General features: G+C 46.2%; 1 protein-coding gene across 6 annotated transcripts in view; it reads right to left on the reverse strand.

Moving 5' to 3' along the window:
• Nucleotides 1-21,164, reverse strand: part of MYO16 (myosin XVI) — a 513,550-nt gene that overhangs the window by 94,326 nt on the left and 398,060 nt on the right. For all 6 annotated transcript variants that reach the window (XM_037024949.2, XM_073212365.1, XM_073212366.1 and 3 more), the window contains one exon: nucleotides 7,768-7,867. In XM_037024949.2, coding sequence (XP_036880844.2) covers nucleotides 7,768-7,867 — 100 coding nt within the window. The remainder of the gene's footprint in view (nucleotides 1-7,767; nucleotides 7,868-21,164) is intronic.

Genomic DNA, 21,164 nt, shown 5'->3' on the forward strand with positions numbered 1-21,164 from the left:
AACTTTGACTCACACCGGGTCCCCCTGGCTCTAGACCGCCCCTTGCTGCTCCCAGCAGGTGAAATTTATTCCTAATCAGCCAGAAACCCCTTAGCTATTACGAGCTTTGAGGCATATAATCAATGCTTAACAAAGGCTTGCTAAGGACTAAATAAACCCGGAACTGGGGACAGTTATTGGCACTCAGAGATGGAATCGGCTAGGTCAAGTCAGCACCACTGTGTTCTAGCAGTTGTCAGGTTGTTGTTAGATATTGTCCAGGAGGACTGATCTTTGAAGGGCCACGAACTGCTGTTATCTGAGGTTTGGGAACCTTCTCCGCAGCACTAAATTGCCTAGCAGTTCTCTCAATTTTTCTTCCTAGTGGGCGATAGTGACACAGTAAAGGCCAAGGAACACTGCTTCCTGCGCCACTATCTCCCCTTCTCCTGCCCCCGGTGCCCGGCCACTCGGCCCCCACCGGCTCTCGGGCTGCTGCTCTGCGGGTCTCGGAGTGGGGACTCTCCAGGTCTGGCCCAAGCTGCTCTGCCGCTGACAGCGCTTCCTGCCCCTCCACTTGACTGCTCCCCATATTCTTCAGACTCCAGCCTCGCTGTGCTCCTCCTGGGGCTGCCTTCATGACGCTCCTCCTGCCCGAGCTAGTGTCCACGCCGGCTCCTCCCAGCCTCGATGCCAACCTGCAATTACTTACTAGTTTACTGTTGGCTGTTTCCCCAGCTGCCTGTAAGCCCTGTGTTAGAGGGACATGTCATTCTCCCTTCATATTGCATCACAACTGCCTGGTGTCAATGCAGGGACTTAAAAGGTGCTCAGTAAAAGCTTGTTGACTCAATCAATAAACCTGGAGTTGGAGGAAGTCAGACTGATTTCTAAGAGAACAAAGCGGGATCAGGAATAGGCACGGACAGGTGTTACGCAGCGATTATCAAGTGCTGGATGTTATAGAAAGCCTTTCGTGTTGCGAGGTTGAAAAAGGAGGAATTGTCACTCATGTCAGGAAGGCTTCATGGAGTTCACCTTGCTTTCCAAAGAGAGAATTTGATGAGGAGGACCATCCATTCATTCATGTGATAAATACTGATTCCGCGTCTGCTGTGTGCCAGGCCCCGCAGGGGCTGAAGGAGTGAAACACACATACACACACACGTATGAAAATGCATTGAGATAAAAAGAGACACTATGTGTGTCCTCACTGAAGTTCACACCGAAAAGGAAGAGAGACACACTGACAAAGAATCAAACAACTATAATACTATTTTAAAAAACTGAATGAATGAATATGCCCCAAACATTTGGAGTATTTATGCCTGGATAGTTCAGTTATGGGTGATCTGTATTTTCTTCTTTTAATGTTTTCTACTTTTCAAGTTTCTTGTCAGGAATGAACAATACTTTTATAACAAAAATATGCTCATGTGCATGTATGTGCTTGTGTTTACTACAAGAGAAAAAAGGAATTAAGTGTTGTGTGTGTGTATGTATGGTAAGTTCCCATAGTAACACATATGGTGCTGACAGATACTCTTAGGTCCCTAATGTTTATTATTTTCAACATTAATAATTCCAGAGAAAGAGAAAGAATAGGAGAGAAAGAGTAATTTTATAGGCTATTTTCTAGCTTGTTCTTACAGTTGATTTATGAAGTCCTCCTTGAGTAATAAAACAAAGGTTATAAACCATTAATTTATTGTACTAATAAGAGCCAAGGGCCTTGATACAATGCTTTGCCTTAGAAGAGGTAAAAAAAAAAGTGGAGGGTGCTTAAAACTTTAACAGTTTCTTGCTCTTTTATTATCTTTTCTCTACTGTACTATTCTACATTAATGAAATAATAAATCTTTCATCCAATTGACTTTATTTAATGTTATGGTAAAATGTTAATCTTGCAATTCTCAGCACTGTAAGAGTGACTCCTTCAAAGACCATATATTTTACAAGGACATACAATAAAATCTAGACCATTCCTTGAAAATTACGTTTTCAATATAAAGAAAATAATTATTGCAAGGCTTTTTTTTTTGGTGGTGAATAAACACGAATAGCGGAAGTATGTTTCTTTCAACTTTGTTTTGTCTTTTGTAAGGGCTGTTTTTCTTTCAGAAGCTCAGTCTCTCCCTCTCTGCTCCTCTCTCTCTCTCTCTCACACATACAAGTAACTCTGATCTCACGTGGGGAGGTGAGATGAAGTCAAAGTTCTGATTTCGTTCCCCACTCCGCGTCCGCATAGCCTGGGTAAGTCATAGCGCTGGAAGTCTTCCTCTGTCTGACTCCTCATTCTTAAAACGTTAGAGGCTATGTAAAACCTCTCTCAGATTATAATCCCAGTTTCTCCTTCCACAGTGCCCAGTAACAGGGATTTTGTGCACCTGTGCAAAGGATACCTGTTCGCCTGTCAACAAGCTGGCCCTCCAAAGCCTGGGAAATCTGTTTGACGTGACAATGAGCTCGTCTCTGGGGAGCTTCTCCAGCGGGCCAGCCACTCCATCCTGCCTCCTCCTGTGTCAGTGAGGCCGGGTTCTGGGGTGGTACCCCTGGGGCTGCCCGTGCGAACTGATGCTCGCAGCTTTGCTCTCCATGTGCCATCGTTCCAGACGGCTTTCAAGTGGATATAGCATTCAAATAACTACACAGAAAAAATCATCCTATAACCAGTTGATTCATAGAAAATGTGTGAAAATCAGATTATACCACTTATTTTTCCACTTAGAATGAGTTTCAGAAGTTTTCACTTTACAGAAATGACACAGCAAAGCAAGCCTGTGCCGCACGGACCCAAGGGCCTGCCGGGCAGTTCCCTGTGGCTTCAGGAAATCCAGCAGAAAGGGTCTGATCACATGTCCGTCGCTCTGGAGAGGTTCTCACCAAAGGCACCGTGAAGAAGGCCTGAACTAAAAACGTGTGTATGGAGATAGATGAAACACATGAATAATTCTAAAGCGCAACGAGAACTTATTAGAAGCCACTGATAACCAGGCTTAATTGAACTGTTTTCAAATTATGACTTAATCTAGACTATCTAGACTTTTTTTCCAAAAATGAGGTAATCCTCAGACCCTTCGTTTCATAAAGAAAAAATACTGGAAGTCAGTCATATAGTCGCCTCAAAACCAGCCACCGTCACCCACAGATGCTTTTAGGTTTCAGCCCTCAGGCTGATGTAGAACTCAAATCCATAACTTAAGTGAATTCTGCCTTGGAGTAAAGACAAAGCTTCTGGCCAGTCCACTATATTTCTTGAATGCATCATTTCATGTAAACATGGACAAGAGACCACCACCTGTGGGGGTCCTTTCCAGCCACCAGCACATACATCCTGCTCTTTCTTCATTTTTCTCCAAAGTAAAACCACCTTATGTTAAAGCGGCGATGCTCATATGTTAAGGGAATAGTAACATGAGTGAGCTGCCTAAACTCATGGTTACCAGTCCGAATCATGTGAAAGAAGCTTGAAGATTACTTTAAGAAGTAAGGGTAGTGCTGTAAAATACACAATCCATTGATTATTATACAAAAGCAAAAGTGCTTTGGAGAAAACACAGTCAGTGGGGTTCACAGTTTTCATAAATGCTCAAAACAATAATTTGAGCCTCTATCATACTCTATCAATCGTATTTATGTAGCAGCTATAAATTTAAAAAATCATTTGTTAATATAGAAGTAATGCATGAACACATTTATTTTCTAGACATAGATATAAGCTAAAATGTCATTTGGCTATCATCCCAATTCCTGAGCTATTACCACTTTAGGTTTTTGTTGTGAACTATTTCAGATTTAAACATTTTTAAATGCATGAATAAATAAATGTAGGGCATGGTTTGGTAGTTTCTTGTTAACAAAGAACTGTTTATTGGCCCAGCATATATGCCTGGAGTGGCTATTGTGCATCTTCCTCTATTTCCTATGCTGGAGATACAGCAGGAAACTTGACAGACACACATCCCTTCTGACAGAGCCAAAATGCTAGTGAAGCAGAGACGATCCACAGAAGGTGCCTCGTCTGAGCAACACTGGTAAGGCCGAGAAGGGGGTTGAGTGCCGCAGAGGGAGGTGGGGGCTGGGATTCTTAAGTAAGGTGGGGAGCAGAGCCTGGCTAACTGCAAACAGGGTGGACGGATTTACCAAGCAGCTTAAGAAGACTGTTTTCAAACCGCCTTTGCAGTGACTTGGAATCGAGCACTACCCTGCTCGCACCTCAGCCACGATCCCCCACGAATATCCCCAGTCCTGTCGTTTCCCCCGGCGGGCCTGAGTGGCTTCTCAGGTTCAGCCCTCAGGGCTCGAGTTGTTGCAGAATGCTTGTACAGGGTCGAACACGTGTGAGAATCCTCACTGGATTCCCATTCTTTCTCCATCTTGTCTTTCTCTTCTTTCTCTCCCTTTCTTTCCGAGATGCAGTCAGGAAGCAGAGTCCTAGAGAGCCGTGCTACTTGAGGGTCATTTGGCTGGCAGTTGGCTAGGAAAGGTTCTGATCAGAATCGGCCCAGAATGGGAAGCATCCACCATGTTCTCTGTCATCCACCAGGTGAATTATAAACATAAAAAAGACACTACATGGAGTGATCTGCTCAGACTAATAAAAGAATACTTAAGTGCCTTTGATCAAAGCTCACACTGTGATACATCATCTCTGCCTTTCAAGTTCTGTGATCTGAATGAAAGGACTTTAGATGGTTACTTTAAAAGATACAGATCGAGTTAAATGCAGTGGAAAGAACACAGCATAGTGAAACCTAGATGCTAGTCTCAGCACGTGGCCTTTCCCCTGAAACTAAATATTAACTGTACCTAATATTCTGATCAGTATGCTGATCTCTGAGACTGTTCCTTCATATTTTACAATGAGGTCATTGGCATTCACTTTGTCTGCTTTCCTTTTTCTGCATAGAGTGGTTATTAGGTTTAGATCAAATAAAGCCAAACCTCTGAATAGCTGTAACACATTCTGTAGATGAGAGGAATCATTACCTATAAAATATTAAAAATTCCAGTGCCTCACATACTGACTCCAAACCTTCAACTATGTAAAGAAAAAAACAGCAACGGCCCTGAAGGTAAGGTGTCTCTACCCTCATTGAGGCAGTGGGACCCACGGGGACCACCCCCATATGCGAAACTGCCACCGTGCACACAGGTGCCGGAACCAAGGCCTTAGAATCCTGTTCTGATGATGCCACATTTTTCTGGCACAGGGTCTGAGTCATGCAAAAAAGCCATGAAGTCTCACAATATCTCCAAGACCCATCAGAGCGACCGTAAAAGATCATGTTTTTAGTTAAGATAACTGAATTTCTAGCTGACCCTCTCTGCAGGTTCACGCAGCAAAAGGTAACTCTGATCCCTTCTGTCATCTAGTATTGTTATTTAAAATGTGGAAAAGAATAACTATTAGCTCATGTTAACCATTCAGAGCCAAAGGATGACCATGAACACTTAGTGCTTAATAGCAACATATATTGCAACTCTCGTAATTTGGGGATCATGCCACAGATACAATAACCATCCATTAGGACTTTACTGTCCCTTCACACGGCTCCTATTTAGCCTTTGTCCTGAGTCAACCACCTAGAAGAGAGGGACAGCAACTCTTCCTGCAGCTATTAACACATTCCAGACAAAGGCTTTGCTTTTAAAACTGGGGAGTCAGACTTCCAGATCAGGATTAATCATTGTTTTAAAATCTTTCACTCTTTAGCATAAAAGTGAAATAGAAACTGGATTTACTCACGAAGTCGATGACCTGTCTGACAGTGTAAGGCACATGGGAGGGTGCATCTCAGGGAGGCGGAAGGAAGCGGACTTTCCAACGTGGGGCCCCGGAGACAATGTGCTCAGGGACTGCAGCTCTTGTTGTGTCCCATCGCTCTGGTCTCCTTTGGGGAGTCGGGGAAACAGGCCGGCACAATGAAATGGGAGTCCTTTCCCATTTTTAAACTCTGATGCACTTTTTGAAAGTCCTAGGGTGTGTTTCCATTTCCTTCCACCCGCAGCTGCAATTCTAGATCCTAGCGTCCGCCGAGTGGGGAGGGGACGCTGGCGGCCAGCGCCCCGACTTGTCCCCGTCTCCTCCCGTGCTGGACCTCATGCTCCACGCAAGCGTATCAGAGGACCGATGGTTGTCAGGTCTTGTGGCTACTGCCAGTCACTTTCTAGTGGAAAAACCATTCCCGATTTCCCTCACCCTTTTTCTACAACTCACGCTTTTATCTCAACATTAATTTTAAAAATATATATTCTTACCTGTGAATATTCTTTAAAGGAAAAAATACAAGAAGAAACTCCTAGGGTTACATATTCGTGAACCACTACTAACCAAATACTTTAAATAATTCCAGCAATGATTCAGTGGAAATGACTTCAGTTACCACACAAGCTTGTGTAATAATTCTCTATGTGAGCCCCACATCTTATGTCACTGTCTCTCCAGTGCTTCGCTGACGTCATTCTGTGTGAGTAATTCCTCCTTCCTCCTCCTTTTTAACCCAGGTTTTGGCACGGATGTGCATCCATGACTGCTACAGACTGTGGGCTTCCTCCTTCACACTGTTATTTAAAGTTCAACTCCATTATTAGTTTAAACAAAAAGAAAGAAATGGGAAGAAAGATAATAAGAAAGATTGGGTGGCACAGACAATTCAATCCTTACTCATCAGCGCTAAAACTCCAGGTTCCTGGCTCTCCGTCGCAGACGGGGGAGCGTGTTAACCCGGGGCTCTCCACCGCCTCACCCGGAGGGGCCCCGGTCAGACGCAGGCAGCCATCCACAGCCATCTGCTCGGGGCACGGCCGAAGAAGAGCCCCCTTCTTGGTCTCTTCGGTCATGACACATTTTCACCTGTGGGTGCTCTAGCCTTTTTCAAATGAGATTGGTGTCTGCTTTCCAGCAGTGCCCATTTTGCCAAAGCCGTCAGGTGCCACACTCCACCTCGGGCACCTCCCGTTGCTCTGTGGCCACAAACATCCCGTGATTCCTGCTGCCCTGGGATCTATTCCCTTCCCCATTATTGCCCCAATCTTACTTCTCAATTCTTGAAAGTTTCAAATCTCCTTTGCCAATGCTTGTCATGATGGCATCCGATGTTGACTAAGGTATAGACAGAACTATGGCTGTGCTCTCCTGGGTCTGGGAGCATGCCCTGTGTCATCTGCCTCTTGTCCTTTCCTCCTCCTGGGAACCCAGCTCTCTCCCCAGGGGGGCCCTGCATTTGGCCAGTCCAGAGGATCACAGGACATATTTAAACATTTCCAGTTATGAAGCTTTTGTCATTAAGCGAGGCAGAAAGGACAGTAACACTTTCAGTGCGTAGACAGTGAGAAAGCAGGGCAAAGAGACACAGAATCAGGGGCCCAACCAAGGTGAGACCAGCCTGGGAAGCCCAGCTCCAGGGGACACTGGAAGGTACCAGCCCAGCCGGGAGCCAGGACACCAGTGCTTGGTCCCCAGCTTTGGGCTCCCCTGGCCTCCGCCACCTTTCAGACACTTCGTCAAAGCTGAATCTGAGAGGTGGGCAGATGGAGGGCAGCTTCATGAGCTTCCCGTCAGCACCGTGAAAGGTGCTGCTTGCCTTGTGTTGGCCACCTGCTGCGAAAACCAGTAAATCAGAAAGAAAAGACTGACGTGTTTCCAGGGAACACACTTAGTGTCTCACCTCGCCTGACACATCAAAGAAATCGGTTTTGCCACTGAGACTGTGGTGGATCCCCACAATGACTCAGCTCACGATTTAACCCCTAAAATGGGATGTGGGCAGCGCGGAGGTCACTAACCTGCCAGCCTTGCAGTTTACTCTGCTGCAGGACAAGCCGGCACCGCGCCGCAGCGCACAGCCTCTTCTCGCCCGGGAGGCCTCCGGCCAGGGGCCTGTACCTGTGAGAAGCAGAGGAACGGAAAAGCCATGACCGACGGCACTGAGCAGATGGCCACATTCCACTCAACAGCGCTGCCTTTGTTCGACTGGTCCTTAAATTTCCCCCATTCTTGCTTTATCTTGAGTCCCCAAATCTCCATCTGCTGTGCAATGACATTGTACAACTGTGAAATAACCTTTACTTTTTACATGGAAAATGATTTTTTAAATGCATCATACGTAGTTTTCAATCCTTTCATGTATGTTTAACACTATCTGGGAGTGATGCCAACCATTTCTCAAAACAGTATTTAAGGAGAAAGAAAGTCAATCTATTGCTTTTCATTTAAATTTTTAGAATGCCCTTAAAAAATACACCTTTTAGGGAATTTAAGTATTCTTTAATACCATTTGAAAGTGAATCTAGATGTAGTTAAAATCTGTAAGAAAGAAACATCAAAACATCCCCAAGTTTTATTAAAGTGAGGAGTAGCTCCTCCCCCCTCCATGTGTTTGATATTGAGTATTTTAAACCTTCTAGAAGAACATTTTACTGTTTTTGGAAAGTTCCTCTGAGTGACTTGTATTCCTTAGCCAGAATTCATGGCCATATAATGTTTCGATGGATTTTTTATTGCCTTTCCAAATTAATCACATAGACACTTAAAAAAAATCTATGTAAAATTTCCCTTTGCAGGTCTGGTATTTAATGTGATATGTGAGTGCAAAGTCTTGCACTTGGAGGAGGAGGGGGGAGGGAGGGGCAGAAGACAGAAGAAGCGATGTTCTGTCCAGCTTCATCTGCACAGCGAGCTCGGGAGTCCCAGGCTGGGCTGCTCTGGGAACTTGATGGCGAAAGCTGCATCACCAAAGTTTCATGTTACTTTCTATAAAATAGCTTAGCTTTTCACCTAAAGTTTGCTGCAGCAAATTTTGGCATCTTCTAAAATGAGTTGTTTCCTTGGGCCACTAGGGAAGGAAACTCATCGCCTGCACAGCTGGACTGGCTGACCACCTTCCTGCTGAGCCGGCACCGGGACGAACATGTGCGCTGACAGCCACCTGGGCTCACACGCACCTCTCTGTCCTGCGAGTGCTGCGGAACAATGGGCTGTCCGGCCTGTGAGTCGGCGCTGGTTACCTGTGGGGTCTCAGTGTGATGTAGACACAGAAAATACAACCCCTTGACTGTTTCAGCATCAGACACTTATTTCATCTCTTAAATTATCAGCATTATCACTGGAAATTCACCATATCGTGTGTCCTGGATAGAGAACTATCATGACCTTGGCAGCTGTGAGCCAGACAAAATAAACACATAACATCAAAAACAACCTTCCTTCTGGTACATAGATTTTTGCTCGGGCATCAAATTCAGGTACAGGGGGTGTAAAAATAGCAAATAACAGAGGCCAAACATGAAGCAGTGGTGCCAGATGCAAGGGCATGAAAAGTCTTGCTCATCATTTTGACCACACAGAATGATCTGGGGGCGACAGAAGTATTCAGTGATGTTACTGCTGTTTTAGCAAGAGGCAAGAATGTGACTTCCTACAACCAGGCCCTAATGTTGCTATCATTTTATTTATTTTTTAATTGGTTATTCTGAGGTTGCAACAAAGGACAAGAGGGTATTTCCAGGATGGAACAGAGCAGAGCAAATGGGTATAATGGGGGATGTGTGTGTGGAGGGCTGGGAACTGAGGTCTAGTGTGCAAAGGGCAGGGGGTGGACCGCCTGAATGGTATGGGAGTCTCCAAGAGATGCTGGTGGGTGACGCCGTGCATCAGCGAGCAAATGGAGATGGTGTTCTATGATGTGGGAGTGGCTCAGAGGTGACAAGTGACATAACTGCACGCTTTCCAATGGGAAGGAAACTGGATGGGGCTCTAAACACAGCCTGAGCCTCTGCCTTCGCAGAGCATCTGCTCCGAGGCCCTTGGCCTGCCACTCGGCAAGGAGCACTCCCTCTCCCACTACTGTGTGTCTCTCAGGACGTGACACAAACTGGGGGGCATCACTGTCTATTGCATGGTGTGTGCTGGGCTGCCTTTGTATGAAACAGAGACAAATAAATAACAGGAGAACAAGAAATTGGGCTGCAGAGGGGGTGGGAGTGGCCTTTCCCGAGCACTGGGTGAGAGCCAGGGCTCTTCCCTGACTGTTTTGTGTGCTCCTCACGATGCAGGAGGCCTGCACGGCGACCCTGCGGGGTGAGGAAGCTGACGGTCACAGAGATTACATCACCTGCCCAACAAATGATATTGAATTGTGCCCCCTAGGGTCTTGGCGGATGTCATGCAGTTAAGAAGAGGACATTAGGTGGTCTCCAATCCAATCTGAGTGGTGCCCTTCTTCGAGAGGAGAATGCCATGTGAGGACAGGGGCACACAGGGAGAGTGCCATGAGATGACAGGGGCGGGGTTAGGTGGTGCCATTACCAGCCGCGGAACCGCAAAGGCTGCCGCCACCACCACCAGTCTCAGGGTTACACAGCCCTGTTGGCACCTGGATTTGAGATTCTGAGCTTCCAGAGCTTTGAGAGAGTGAATCTGTCCTTGAAGCCTCCCATTTGGCGCTCGGTTAGGGCACCGAACAGAGGGTTATACTGTTGAGCTAGAGTTTGAGCCCAGGGCAGTCAGGCTCCAGAACTAATCTCTCCATCACCACTGCCACCGTCCAGCCAGGAGCACGCAGCCCCCGGCCCCAGGCGCTTCTAGAATGGAAAGGAAGTGACTGTGCATGAAAGACTCAAGAGGCGAACTCAGCAGCAATCCTCAGCACCCCAGTCATGTAGAGGGAAGAATTCCGGGTTCTCTGGCCTTTGGGAGCCTGGGCCTCCTCAGGGGTGAAAGAGAACTCCTAATGGAAGAGACTCATTCACACCCTCGCTGAAGTCAGCGTGCTCCTGCCGTTTAGCCGGAGTTACACAATGAAATGAAATCACTCGAATTACCCTTTTATTCTCTTATAATTGCCTCACTCGGGAACTTTGTTCATTATCACCGGGAACTGAATTGACATAATTCAAGTATCTGAATACAATATTAACAAGTCAGAACAAAGATCTTACATTCGGTGGGTTTTTTTTTCTCATTTTGTATTGTTCTTTTGACACCTAAAATGGTATAATTCTGACATTTCAACCAAAAAGACAAAAACGTCATCTCAGGGTGAGGCACGCTATTTTAGTGTAATTAAAGCACCTTGCATTTAGGAACGCGAGCGCCATCTACAGGAGGAGCTGCTGATCTATTGCTGCACCAGGTCGTGGTCCTACAAAAACCCCAGTCTGGGACCACATGGTAATAACGAGTCGGAGGGGGACGCGGGTCCCGAGCAGAGGTGTGATCAGACATGGGACTGCCCCACAGTCCTTCTCCACGCCCTCCCAGCCTCTGTTGTCCAAGCTGAGTGTCCCCCGTCCACCGAAGATGCTGAATTCAGCCTGACACCTGCCGTGCGTGCAAGATAAACACGGGGCCGAAGGAGTTAGTGGTGACTCCTCTGAAGTGGCTCTTGTCTCATCCTGGTCTGGGATGCAAGGAATGCTTGGGACCTAGTTTCAAGTCCAGAATCAGGGTCCGGTGGCTCATTCATGCAGGCTCATTCGGTCAACCAATACCGGCAGCAATATTGACTGTGTACAAAATATCTACCTAGAATGCACTTGGGAACAAAACAGACGGAAATCCTTACACTCTAGGAAGGAGACAGAGAGAATAGAAATGTAAATGAGGACAGATGTCAGCTCTTATGAGAGACACGGGGAAAACAGAGCAGGAAGGGCTTCACTGTGAGCAAATGCCTGCCGGAGAAGAAGGGCACGGTGGCGCTCTCCGGGGAGCAGGAATCTAGGCTGGGGGGACCGCGGCCCAGAGCCCCGAGTGCGCTGGTGCTTCCTGCTCCAATGCCAAGGCGCTGGGTGTGGCTGGAGCCGAGCAGTGAGAGGGGTGGCGAGGAGGTGGGTTCACAGAGGCACCCACGCCAGGGTGAGGGTGAGGGTCACTCAGGTGACACTCGCTCCTTTGGCTTTGGGAGTCCTGCAGCCTGAGGGGTGAGCAGACAAGTCATACCCACCGATGTCAAAATGACCCTGGAGCTCTTCCCACAGCCCAGGATGGAGGCAGTGGGTGGGAGGCACTGGCAGGACTCTGTCCCCATCAGGAAGCGAATCCAAGAGGACCTCCTGCTGGATTGACCGGGCCATGAAGGGAAGAGAGGATGGCCCCAGGGTTTCTGACCCAAGAGACCAGAGGACGAGGCTGCTGTTCACAAGGGGGTGCCCTGCGAGGACAGGCATCTACCTGCAGCAGCTGCATAAGCAGAGGGCAACGGCCGGGGTGGCCCGGGAGCCGGCGGAGGAATCCATCTGGGGCTCCCGACGTGGGAACGGCCAGATGTCAGCCCACACCCGTGACCCAGATTCAGTGCCTGCCAGTTGCCAATTACTCAGCTGTGTCCACTCTCCCTGTCACGACCTCTGCCTGGACTGATGGGACTGTAGGGACCACTGAGGACACCGGGTGTTCTTGCCTGCTGCACACCTACAGCTGCGGCTGCTGCATGCTGTGTCTGCTTCACTTCTCTTGGGAATATGTCTTGCCGACTTTCAACTTCCCCCTCTTCTTGCCAGTCTCTGTCCTAAATTGCCAATATATATCATGGCGAATTCAATCTATTCCTGAAAAATTCTTTCACAGGCACATGATTCACTAAGTACTTTCTCTACATCAAGGATTCAAGAAGGAGCGCTCTTCTCCGTACCCTCCCGGTCTCTGGAGTACGAGGACATGAACGTGATTAACAGACATAATGACACCTTAACAAAACCGTAAGTGCAAGAGCACACCAGAGGCTGTATTCATTTTGGGGTCTCTACACTGTAAAAGGGACAGATCGAAGCTGAAGCTACAGAGAAGAGCTAACGAAAATTGGCAAATGTAAAGTAGAACCTAAGAAAAGTAGGTAAATAAACAGTTCTCTTTTCAAGAGTGGTTGTTCCTTCTGGTTCTAAGAACTTTGGCATCCTATTTTTCATGGCCTTCATAGATAAAAAGAGGTTATGCATGAGCAGAGAAGTCAGGTTAAACACAGAGTCACTCTTAATTATAACTTCAGGAAGCCTACATGAAACAGTAGAATCAGTTCCTTAGAAAAAGAAAAGGTATGTAAATCAAGTTAATGCTTTGAAAAAAAACCTCAGACACAGTTTCTCTGAAATTGCTGAATATTTCCTTCATCTCTTCATTCTCAAAAAAAATTCTGTTGTGAAAGTTTCAGTCCCAAAGCCTCTTAAAATTTAATTCTACTCAACATATACTTATTGAGCACCTATTACGAGCAGGACAGTCTGCCAAGAAATGCATAAATCTCTTTACAAAGGAATTTATAAAGCAACATTCTCATTTCACTGCATGAGCTCAAATAGCATGACTTCATCTCAGAAAAAAATGGGGTTTTCTTATTTCAAGACCCCATGAAGCTTCCTGGTGGACCCATGTTCATTACTGAGCTGGGAAGTACCCAGTAATGTCTGGGAGAGCCGTGGACCTCACCCCTGGGGAATGGCCCGGAGGGTCCACAGGAAGAGAAGAGGAGGGAGGCAGCGAGTGGAGGGCCGGGGATGGGGGACCAGAGGGCAGGACTGTGGCTGCGCCATCCAGGGCCCAGGGAAGCAGAGCTGGAAATGCGGCGGCCGCCTGGACGCTGCGTGTCTGCACTGAGGAAGAGCCGCCAGATGGGTGACTGGGGCATTGAGGGCAATGCCAGAGACTGGGGCGGGCACACACTGCTGTGACACTGTGGCGCTGGCAGGCGGCAGAGAGGCCCAAGTGCTGGGCTCTGGGCTGCCTGACATAAATTTGTATGCTCATTTTCATGATTATTTCTGTGTATTGCCATTTCTCTCCAATTATTTTGTTCATTAACATTTAGCTCTGATGGGATACGGATGCAGGTTCTTTAATGACCATTTCCTCAGTGTTTTCCCACAGGGCTTTGGTGGCTTGCCCACCTGGCACATGTGCCCCAATGGACGTGCCTGATAGCAGTTATACAGGGACACATTTCTCTTGTTCTACCAACTTGCCTGGATTGTTCACTTTACCCTCATAGTCACGCTCCCACGGTAAACACAGCACAGGTGCGGAAGGGTGATTTTCTAGCTATTTGGGGCTGATTTCCAGCATTCAGAATGCTGAGTGGTGGGTTGAGCGTAACAGCTGCCTAGCAACGGGACTGACATACATCATGAAAATACTGAGAAGGGAAGAAAAAGGAGCACAAGTGGGCTTGAGAGTGAAATAAAATCTATTTCAATGTGGAGGGTGGGGGAGGATAAGGAGGAGAAATGGGACACAGAGAGGGAGGATTCGTGAAGTGCTCTTTAACTAAACAGGAGAACTGTGTTATTTTAAACGAAAGGTTGTGAAAGCACATTAGCTGTATTTTGCAGTGGCCTTTGGGCCCTGGGATTGTTCAGGGCTGGGTTTGGTCTTGAGTTTGGTCTTGAGTTTATTTTTACATCTGCTGGGACCAACGTTAAATTTCTCAGTGGCCACAGGCCCTCGGCAGGCGTCTGTGAGGGCAAACGGAGTCCTGACATTGCTGCGCTGACCCTTGCAGGCCCGCTGCTCATGGTCAGGCTGAGCTCCCTTCTCTTTCTAAACCACGGCAGAGAGGCTGCCTGCGTCATCTGTAGACAGGCGGACACACCACCCAGCGCCCTGTAGCACTGCACGTCCCCATGTGCTTCCTGGTTCAAAAGCCCCAGGAGTGGAGTCCTCGGGGGGAGGAGGGCGGGCAGTGACAGGAGAGCTGCCCCGTGACACCCCCACGCTGTTGGGGGCTGGGCGACTGGCAGGCCAGGGGCATTCCTAATGCCTGCGACACCCATGTGCAGCTCTCTAGGGCTGCAGATGGAGCACAGAGGAAGAAAGGGGGGAGGGAGAGACACCGGCAGGAGAAACCCCAAGGGAGATTTAAGACGTGCCATCCGCGCCAGTGTGAGGACAGGTCGCTCCACCGCCGCGCTGATTCCTCACAGCCAACCCAGGGCCGCACAGAGAAATTCCGAGTCAGAAACTTCAGAGTTAGTTTACACAAAAGCCGGAACCTTAATCCAGGCTGCGGCGTCTAATCTGGTGTCTACTAAGTTTATAAGGCAGAAGAGATAAAACCAGACACTTGATTCTTTTGCTTTTGAGATAGAAAAGCTAAGGTAACCATCACAGGAAATAACATATAAATGAGGAATATTAAAAAGATAGAAATGGGAAGAGCCAGAAATGGGAAGAACCATGTGATTCCCTTAAATTTCAAGTCTTCTAATCAAGGTTATTTCCTGCCCACCTGGTCTGTTCCCTTCTCTCTCTCCCTCTCCTTCTCACTGTGATGGTAGCTGCTGCTTCTGTTACTATTATTTTTATTAACATTATTACATTATTATTTTGACATTATCACAGCCATGTTATTTAGGCATTTATCTGTTAAGACTCTAAAACACAGGGTCCAAAATTCAAACTCAGTGTCTGACTTTACACCACTGCTGGTAGAGACCCAGAGGAAGAAAAGGGGGTATGTGGGGGAATTCCGGAATTCTGGAGAAGTTACTGAACTAGCTGGAAACCTTGGTGGGGTCCCTTTACCCTTGTCCCCCAATTCCCAGGGTGAGTTCACTCCAGCTCCGCTGAAGGTGTGGTGTTTTATTCTGCTATAGCTGCTTGTGTTACAACTACATAAATGTATGAACAGCCAGAGAAGGTGGGGGCTACGAATGACCACAGCCCATGTTTGTCCACATCCCCCAAAGCCACATCCTCAAAAGTATCTCATCTCTGAGCCCCTGTCAAAGCAGACCACCCAGAGATGTGGCCCTAATCTTAAGGTGTTCATTCATTCAGTTCATGTGATTCAGCCAGGGGCTCTCATCCCAGGCAACATAGGACTTGAATAATAACAAAGAACGCTGAAGTAGACTTCCGCTCCTGGGGTTAGCTAACACCACTATGCAGATAGGAAATGAATTCAGAGCATCTGCTAAGAATTTCCATGCCAGGGCTCTCCAGTTCTCTTACTTAGAGCCGGTTCCACCATTTCATTTTAATTGTATGATGTACCAACATTCTATTCATTCAATGAATGGATGACAGTGAAACACTAAATTAGAAATGTCCCAGCCGGAATATACACTGCGTTCCATTTCCTGAGCAGCCTTTGTAGCACGTACCATTTGTCTTAGCCAGGTTTGTGTTTGCTTCCAATTCAGACCTCGGATATTTTTCTACATAGGAACCCCATCTATGCATGCATGGCCCTCCAGAGCCAGCTACCCTAAGGGACATTTAAAACCGTACCCTCTTGGTGGGCTGATGATGGGATGGAGCAGAAATAACGGTTGCAGACTAAGGAAACTATCATGCTGATTCCTGATCCCGTGAGCATGCCGGGAGGACGCCAAACACCATCAAAGCGTCCGTCCACACCGCTCCACGCCCGCCCTTCCCCCTGCCTGCTCCGTAGTTTACTGGCTAAGCCACAGACTGTATTTATCAGGTACAAGAACAGCTTGTGCATGTAAACTGAAAAGAACAGATGCTCGTTGGTTGTTTAAGCCTAAATGAGAGACCTTTTTACGCCATGTGGTTTAAGTAAAATTATCCCACTCTAAAGCAATTTGTTCCTTCACCAAATATTCACCAGGGTCAGTCTGACCGCCTATCTTTTCAGCAGGAACAGGAAACCAAGGTAGGTCGATGTATTTGTCAGGATAGTTGTTTTTCCAGTGTTTTCCCTCCCTGCTAAAGAGAGAAGGTGATTCTTTTCCTTGGAAATAAGTAAAAGATTCTATGGAAATTGGTGGCAAATGCCAGTTACTTTATTGTTTCAACAAGTTTATGTGTATTTCAGATATTGAACTGGGTTACTTATGGCCATGTGAGTCTGCTGTTCAGAACATCATTGTCGTTACAATTGCTTAGCAAGTCATAAAAAAGAAAGAGGTTACTGTGGTCTCCTAAGGAACAGTTGTGCCCTGAAACTGGATCACACTATTCCAGCAGTAAAGAAGCTTTCTTTTGAATATCTAAGTCTGATGGTGTGTGACAGGGTTGAATAAAGACCTAGAGCTCAGTATCTGAACCTAATCATGTGTGTTAATATTGGAAAGTATTATTTTTGAAAAAAACACTTCACTGAGGTATGATTGACAAAAAGCTGTACATATTTAGGGTATTCAACTGGACAAGTTTGGAAATCAAGGTAAATCTGTGAAACCATCACCATAATCAATGCCATGAACATACCCATCACCTCCACAAGGTTCCTCTTTGTTTTTATTTACTTCTTTATTAGTGATAAGGTCATGTAACAAAACAAACTGTTAAGCATGCAATACAGTATTGTTGGCTACAGGCACGATGCCGTACAGCAGAGCACCAGGACTCATTCATCCTGCAGAACTGAAACTGTGCCCTTGACCTTCACCTCCTCATTTTCTCCTCCCTCAGCCCCTGACAACCACCCTTCCACTCTCCACTTCTATGAGCCTGACTGTTGGAGATGCCTCGTTAAGTGAGCCCACATAGTACTTGTCTTTCTGCATCTCACTTATTTCCCTTAGCACAAGGTCTTCTGGGTTCATCTATGTTGTCACAAATGGCACAATTTCCTTCATTTTTTAAGGCTGAATAATATTTTATTATAGATAAATATTATATGAAAAGTATTAATTTAGAAAAATATAGTCAACTGACACTTAAAAGACAAAATGGACATTCATATGGTTGGCATATAGGTTTTCATAGTAGTCTTTAATAATTCTTTGTATTTCTGTGGAGTCTGTCGTGATTTTTCCATTCTCATTTTTGATTATGTTGATTTGTGTTGATTCTCTTTTTCTCTTAATAAGTTTGGCTAGAGGCTTATCTATTTTGTTTATTTTCTCAAAGAACCAGCTCTTGGTTTCATTGATTTTTGCTATTGTTTTATTCTTCTCAATTTTGTTTATTTCTTCTCTGATCTTTATTATGTCCCTCCTTCTGCTGACTTTAGGCCTCATTTGTTCTTCTTTTTCCAGTTTCAATAATTGTGATGTTAGACTATTCATTTGGGATTGTTCTTCCTTCTTCAAGTGTGCCTGGATTGCTATATACTTTCCTCTTAAGACTGCTTTCGCTGCGTCACAGAAGTTGGGGCTTAGTGTTGTTGTTGTCATTTGTTTCTATATATTCCTTGATCTCTATTTTGATTTGTTCATTGATCCATTGATTATTTAGTAGCATGTTGTTAAGCCTCCATGTGTTTGTGAGCCTTTTTGTTTTCTTTGTAGAATTTATTTCTACTTTTATACCTTTGTGGTCTGAAAAATTGGTTGGTAGAATTTCAATATTTTGGAATTTACTGAGGCTCTTTTTGTGAGCTAGTATGTGGTCTATTCTGGAGAATATTCCATTTGCACTTGAGAAAAATGTATATCCTGTTGCTTTTGGATGTAGAGTTCTATAGATGTCTATTAGGTCCATCTGTTCTAGTGTGTTGTTCAGTGCCTCTGTGTCCTTACTTATTTTCTGCCCGGTGGATCTATCCTTTGGGGTGAGTGGTGTGTTGAAGTCTCCTAAAATGAATGCATTGCAGTCTATTTCCCTCTTTAGTTCTGTTAGTATTTGCTTCACATATGCTGGTGCTCCTGTATTGGGTACATATATATTTAGAATGGTTATATCCTCTTGTTGGACTGAGCCCTTTATCATTATGTAGTGGCCTTCTTTATCTCTTGTTACTTTCTTTGTGTTGAAGTCTATTTTGTCTGATATTAGTACTGCAACCCCTGCTTTCTTCTCACTGTTGTTTGCCTGAAATATGTTTTTCCATCCCTTGACTTTTATCCTATGCTTGTCTTTGGATTTAAGGTGAGTTTCTTGTAAGCAGCATACAGATGGGTCTTGCTTTTTTATCCATTCTATTACTCTGTGTCTTTTGATTGGTGCATTAAGTCCATTTACATTAAGGGTGACTATTGAGAGATATGTACTTATTGCCATTGCAGGCTTTAGATTCATGGTTACCAAAGGTTCAAGGTTAGCTTCTTTAGTATCTTACTGCCTAACTTAGCTCACTTATTGAGCTGTTATATACACTGTCTGGAGATTCTTTTCTTCTCTCCCTTCTTATTCCTCCTCCTCCATTCTTCATATGTTGTGTGTTTTGTTCTGTGCTCTTTTTAGGGGTGCTCCCATCTAGAGCAGTCCCTGTAGGATGCCCTGTAGAGGTGGTTTGTGGGAAGCAAATTCCCTCAGCTTTTGTTTGTCTGGGAATTGTTTAATTCCGCCATCATATTTAAATGATAGTCGTGCTGGATACAGTATCCTTGCTTCAAGGCCCTTCTGTTTCATTGCATTAAGTATATCATGCCATTCTCTTCTGGCCTGTAGGGTTTCTGTTGAGAAGTCTGATGTTAGCCCGATGGGTTTTCCTTTACAGGTGACCTTTTTCTCTCTAGCTGCCTTTAAAACTCTTTCCTTGTCCTTGATCCTTGCCATTTTAATTACTATGTGTCTTGGTGTTGTCCTCCTTGGATCCTTTCTGTTGGGGGTTCTGTGTAATTCCATGGTCTGTTCGATTATTTCCTCCCCCAGTTTGGGGAAGTTTTCAGCAATTATTTCTTCAAAGAGACTTTCTATCCCTTTTCCTCTTTCTTCTTCTTCTGGTACCCCTATAATACGAATATTATTCCTTTTGGCTTGGTCACATAGTTCTCTTAGTGTTGTTTCATTCCTGGAGATCCTTTTATCTCTCTCTATGTCAGCTTCTATACGTTCCTGTTCTCTGGCTTCTATTCCTTCAATGGCCTCTTGCGTCTTATCCATTCTGCTTATAAATCCTTCCAGGGATTGTTTCACTTCTGTGATCTCCTTCCTGACATCTGTGATCTCCCTCCGGACTTCATCCCACTGCTCTTGCATTTTTCTCTGCATCTCATCCCATTGCTCTTGCATTTTTCTCTGCATCTCTGTCAGCATGTTCATGATTTTTATTTTGAATTCTTTTTCAGGAGGACTGGTTAGGTCTGTCTCCTTCTCAGGTGTTGTCTCTGTGATCTTTGTCTGCCTGTAGTTTTATCTTTTCATGGTGATAGAGATAGTTTGCAGAGCTGGTACGAGTGACCGCTGGAAGAGCTTCCCTTCTTGTTGATTTGTGGCCTTCCTCTCCTGGGAGAATAGCTACCTCTAGTGGTGTATGCTTGTCAGCTGTGCGCAGACAGGGCTTCTGCTACCTGCCCATTTGCATGGAGTTTATCTCCGCTGTTGCTGTGGGCGTGGCCTGGCTGGGGTGCTCCTCCAAAGTGGTGGAGTCCCATTGGAGGGGGAGCGGCCGGGAGGCTATTTATCTCCGTAAGGGGCCTCTGTGCTCCCTGCTGCCCAGGGGGTTAGAGTGCCCAGAGATCCCCAGATTCCCTGCCTCTGGTCTAAGTGTCCTGTCCTGCCCCTTTAAGACTTCCAAAAAGCACTCTCCAAACCAAAACAACAACAGCAACAATGAGAGAGGAAACAGCAAAAAAAAAAAAAAGGAAAAAACACGTGATTTTTTTTTGTCCTCAGGTGCCGGTCCCAGGCACCCACTCACTGGTCCTGCTGCCCTGCCTCCCTAGCACCGGAGTCCCTGTCCCTTTAAGGCTTCCAAAAAGCACTCGCCAAAAAGAGGAAAAAAAGGGGAAAAATGCGCGATTTCCTCCGACCTCAGGCGCCGGTCTCAGGCACCCGCCACTGGTCCCGCAGGAAAAACATGCGATATTCTTTGTCCTCAGGCGCCGGTCCCAGGCACCCGCTCACCAGTCCTGCTGCTCTGCCTCCCTAGCACCAGGGTCCCTGTCCCTTTAAGGCTTCCAAAAAGCACTCGTCAAAAAGAGAAAAAAAAAAGGGGGAAAAATGCGCGATTTCCTCCTTCCTCAGGCGCAGGTCTCAGGCACCTGCCCACCGGTCCCACAGGGAAAAACGCGCGATACTCTTTGTCCTCAGGTGCCAGTCCCAGGCACCCGCTCACCGGTCCCGCCGCCCTGCCTCCCTAGCACCGGGGTCCCTGTCCCTTTAAGGCTTCCAAAAAGCACTCGCCAAAAAAAAAAACCACTCCAGTTTCTTTCCACCCGCCGGGAGCTGGGGGGAGGGGTGCTCGGGTCCCGCCGGGCCGGGGCTTGTATCTTATCCCCTTCGCAAGGTGGTGGGTTCTTGCAGGTGTGGATGTGGTCTGGATGTTGTCCTGTGTCCTCTGGTCTCTATTTTAGGAAGAGTTTTCTTTGTTATATTTTCATAGATCTATGTG

This window comes from Manis javanica, chromosome 9 (genome assembly GCF_040802235.1).
Source record: "Manis javanica isolate MJ-LG chromosome 9, MJ_LKY, whole genome shotgun sequence".
Taxonomy (NCBI): Eukaryota; Metazoa; Chordata; class Mammalia; order Pholidota; family Manidae; genus Manis; species Manis javanica.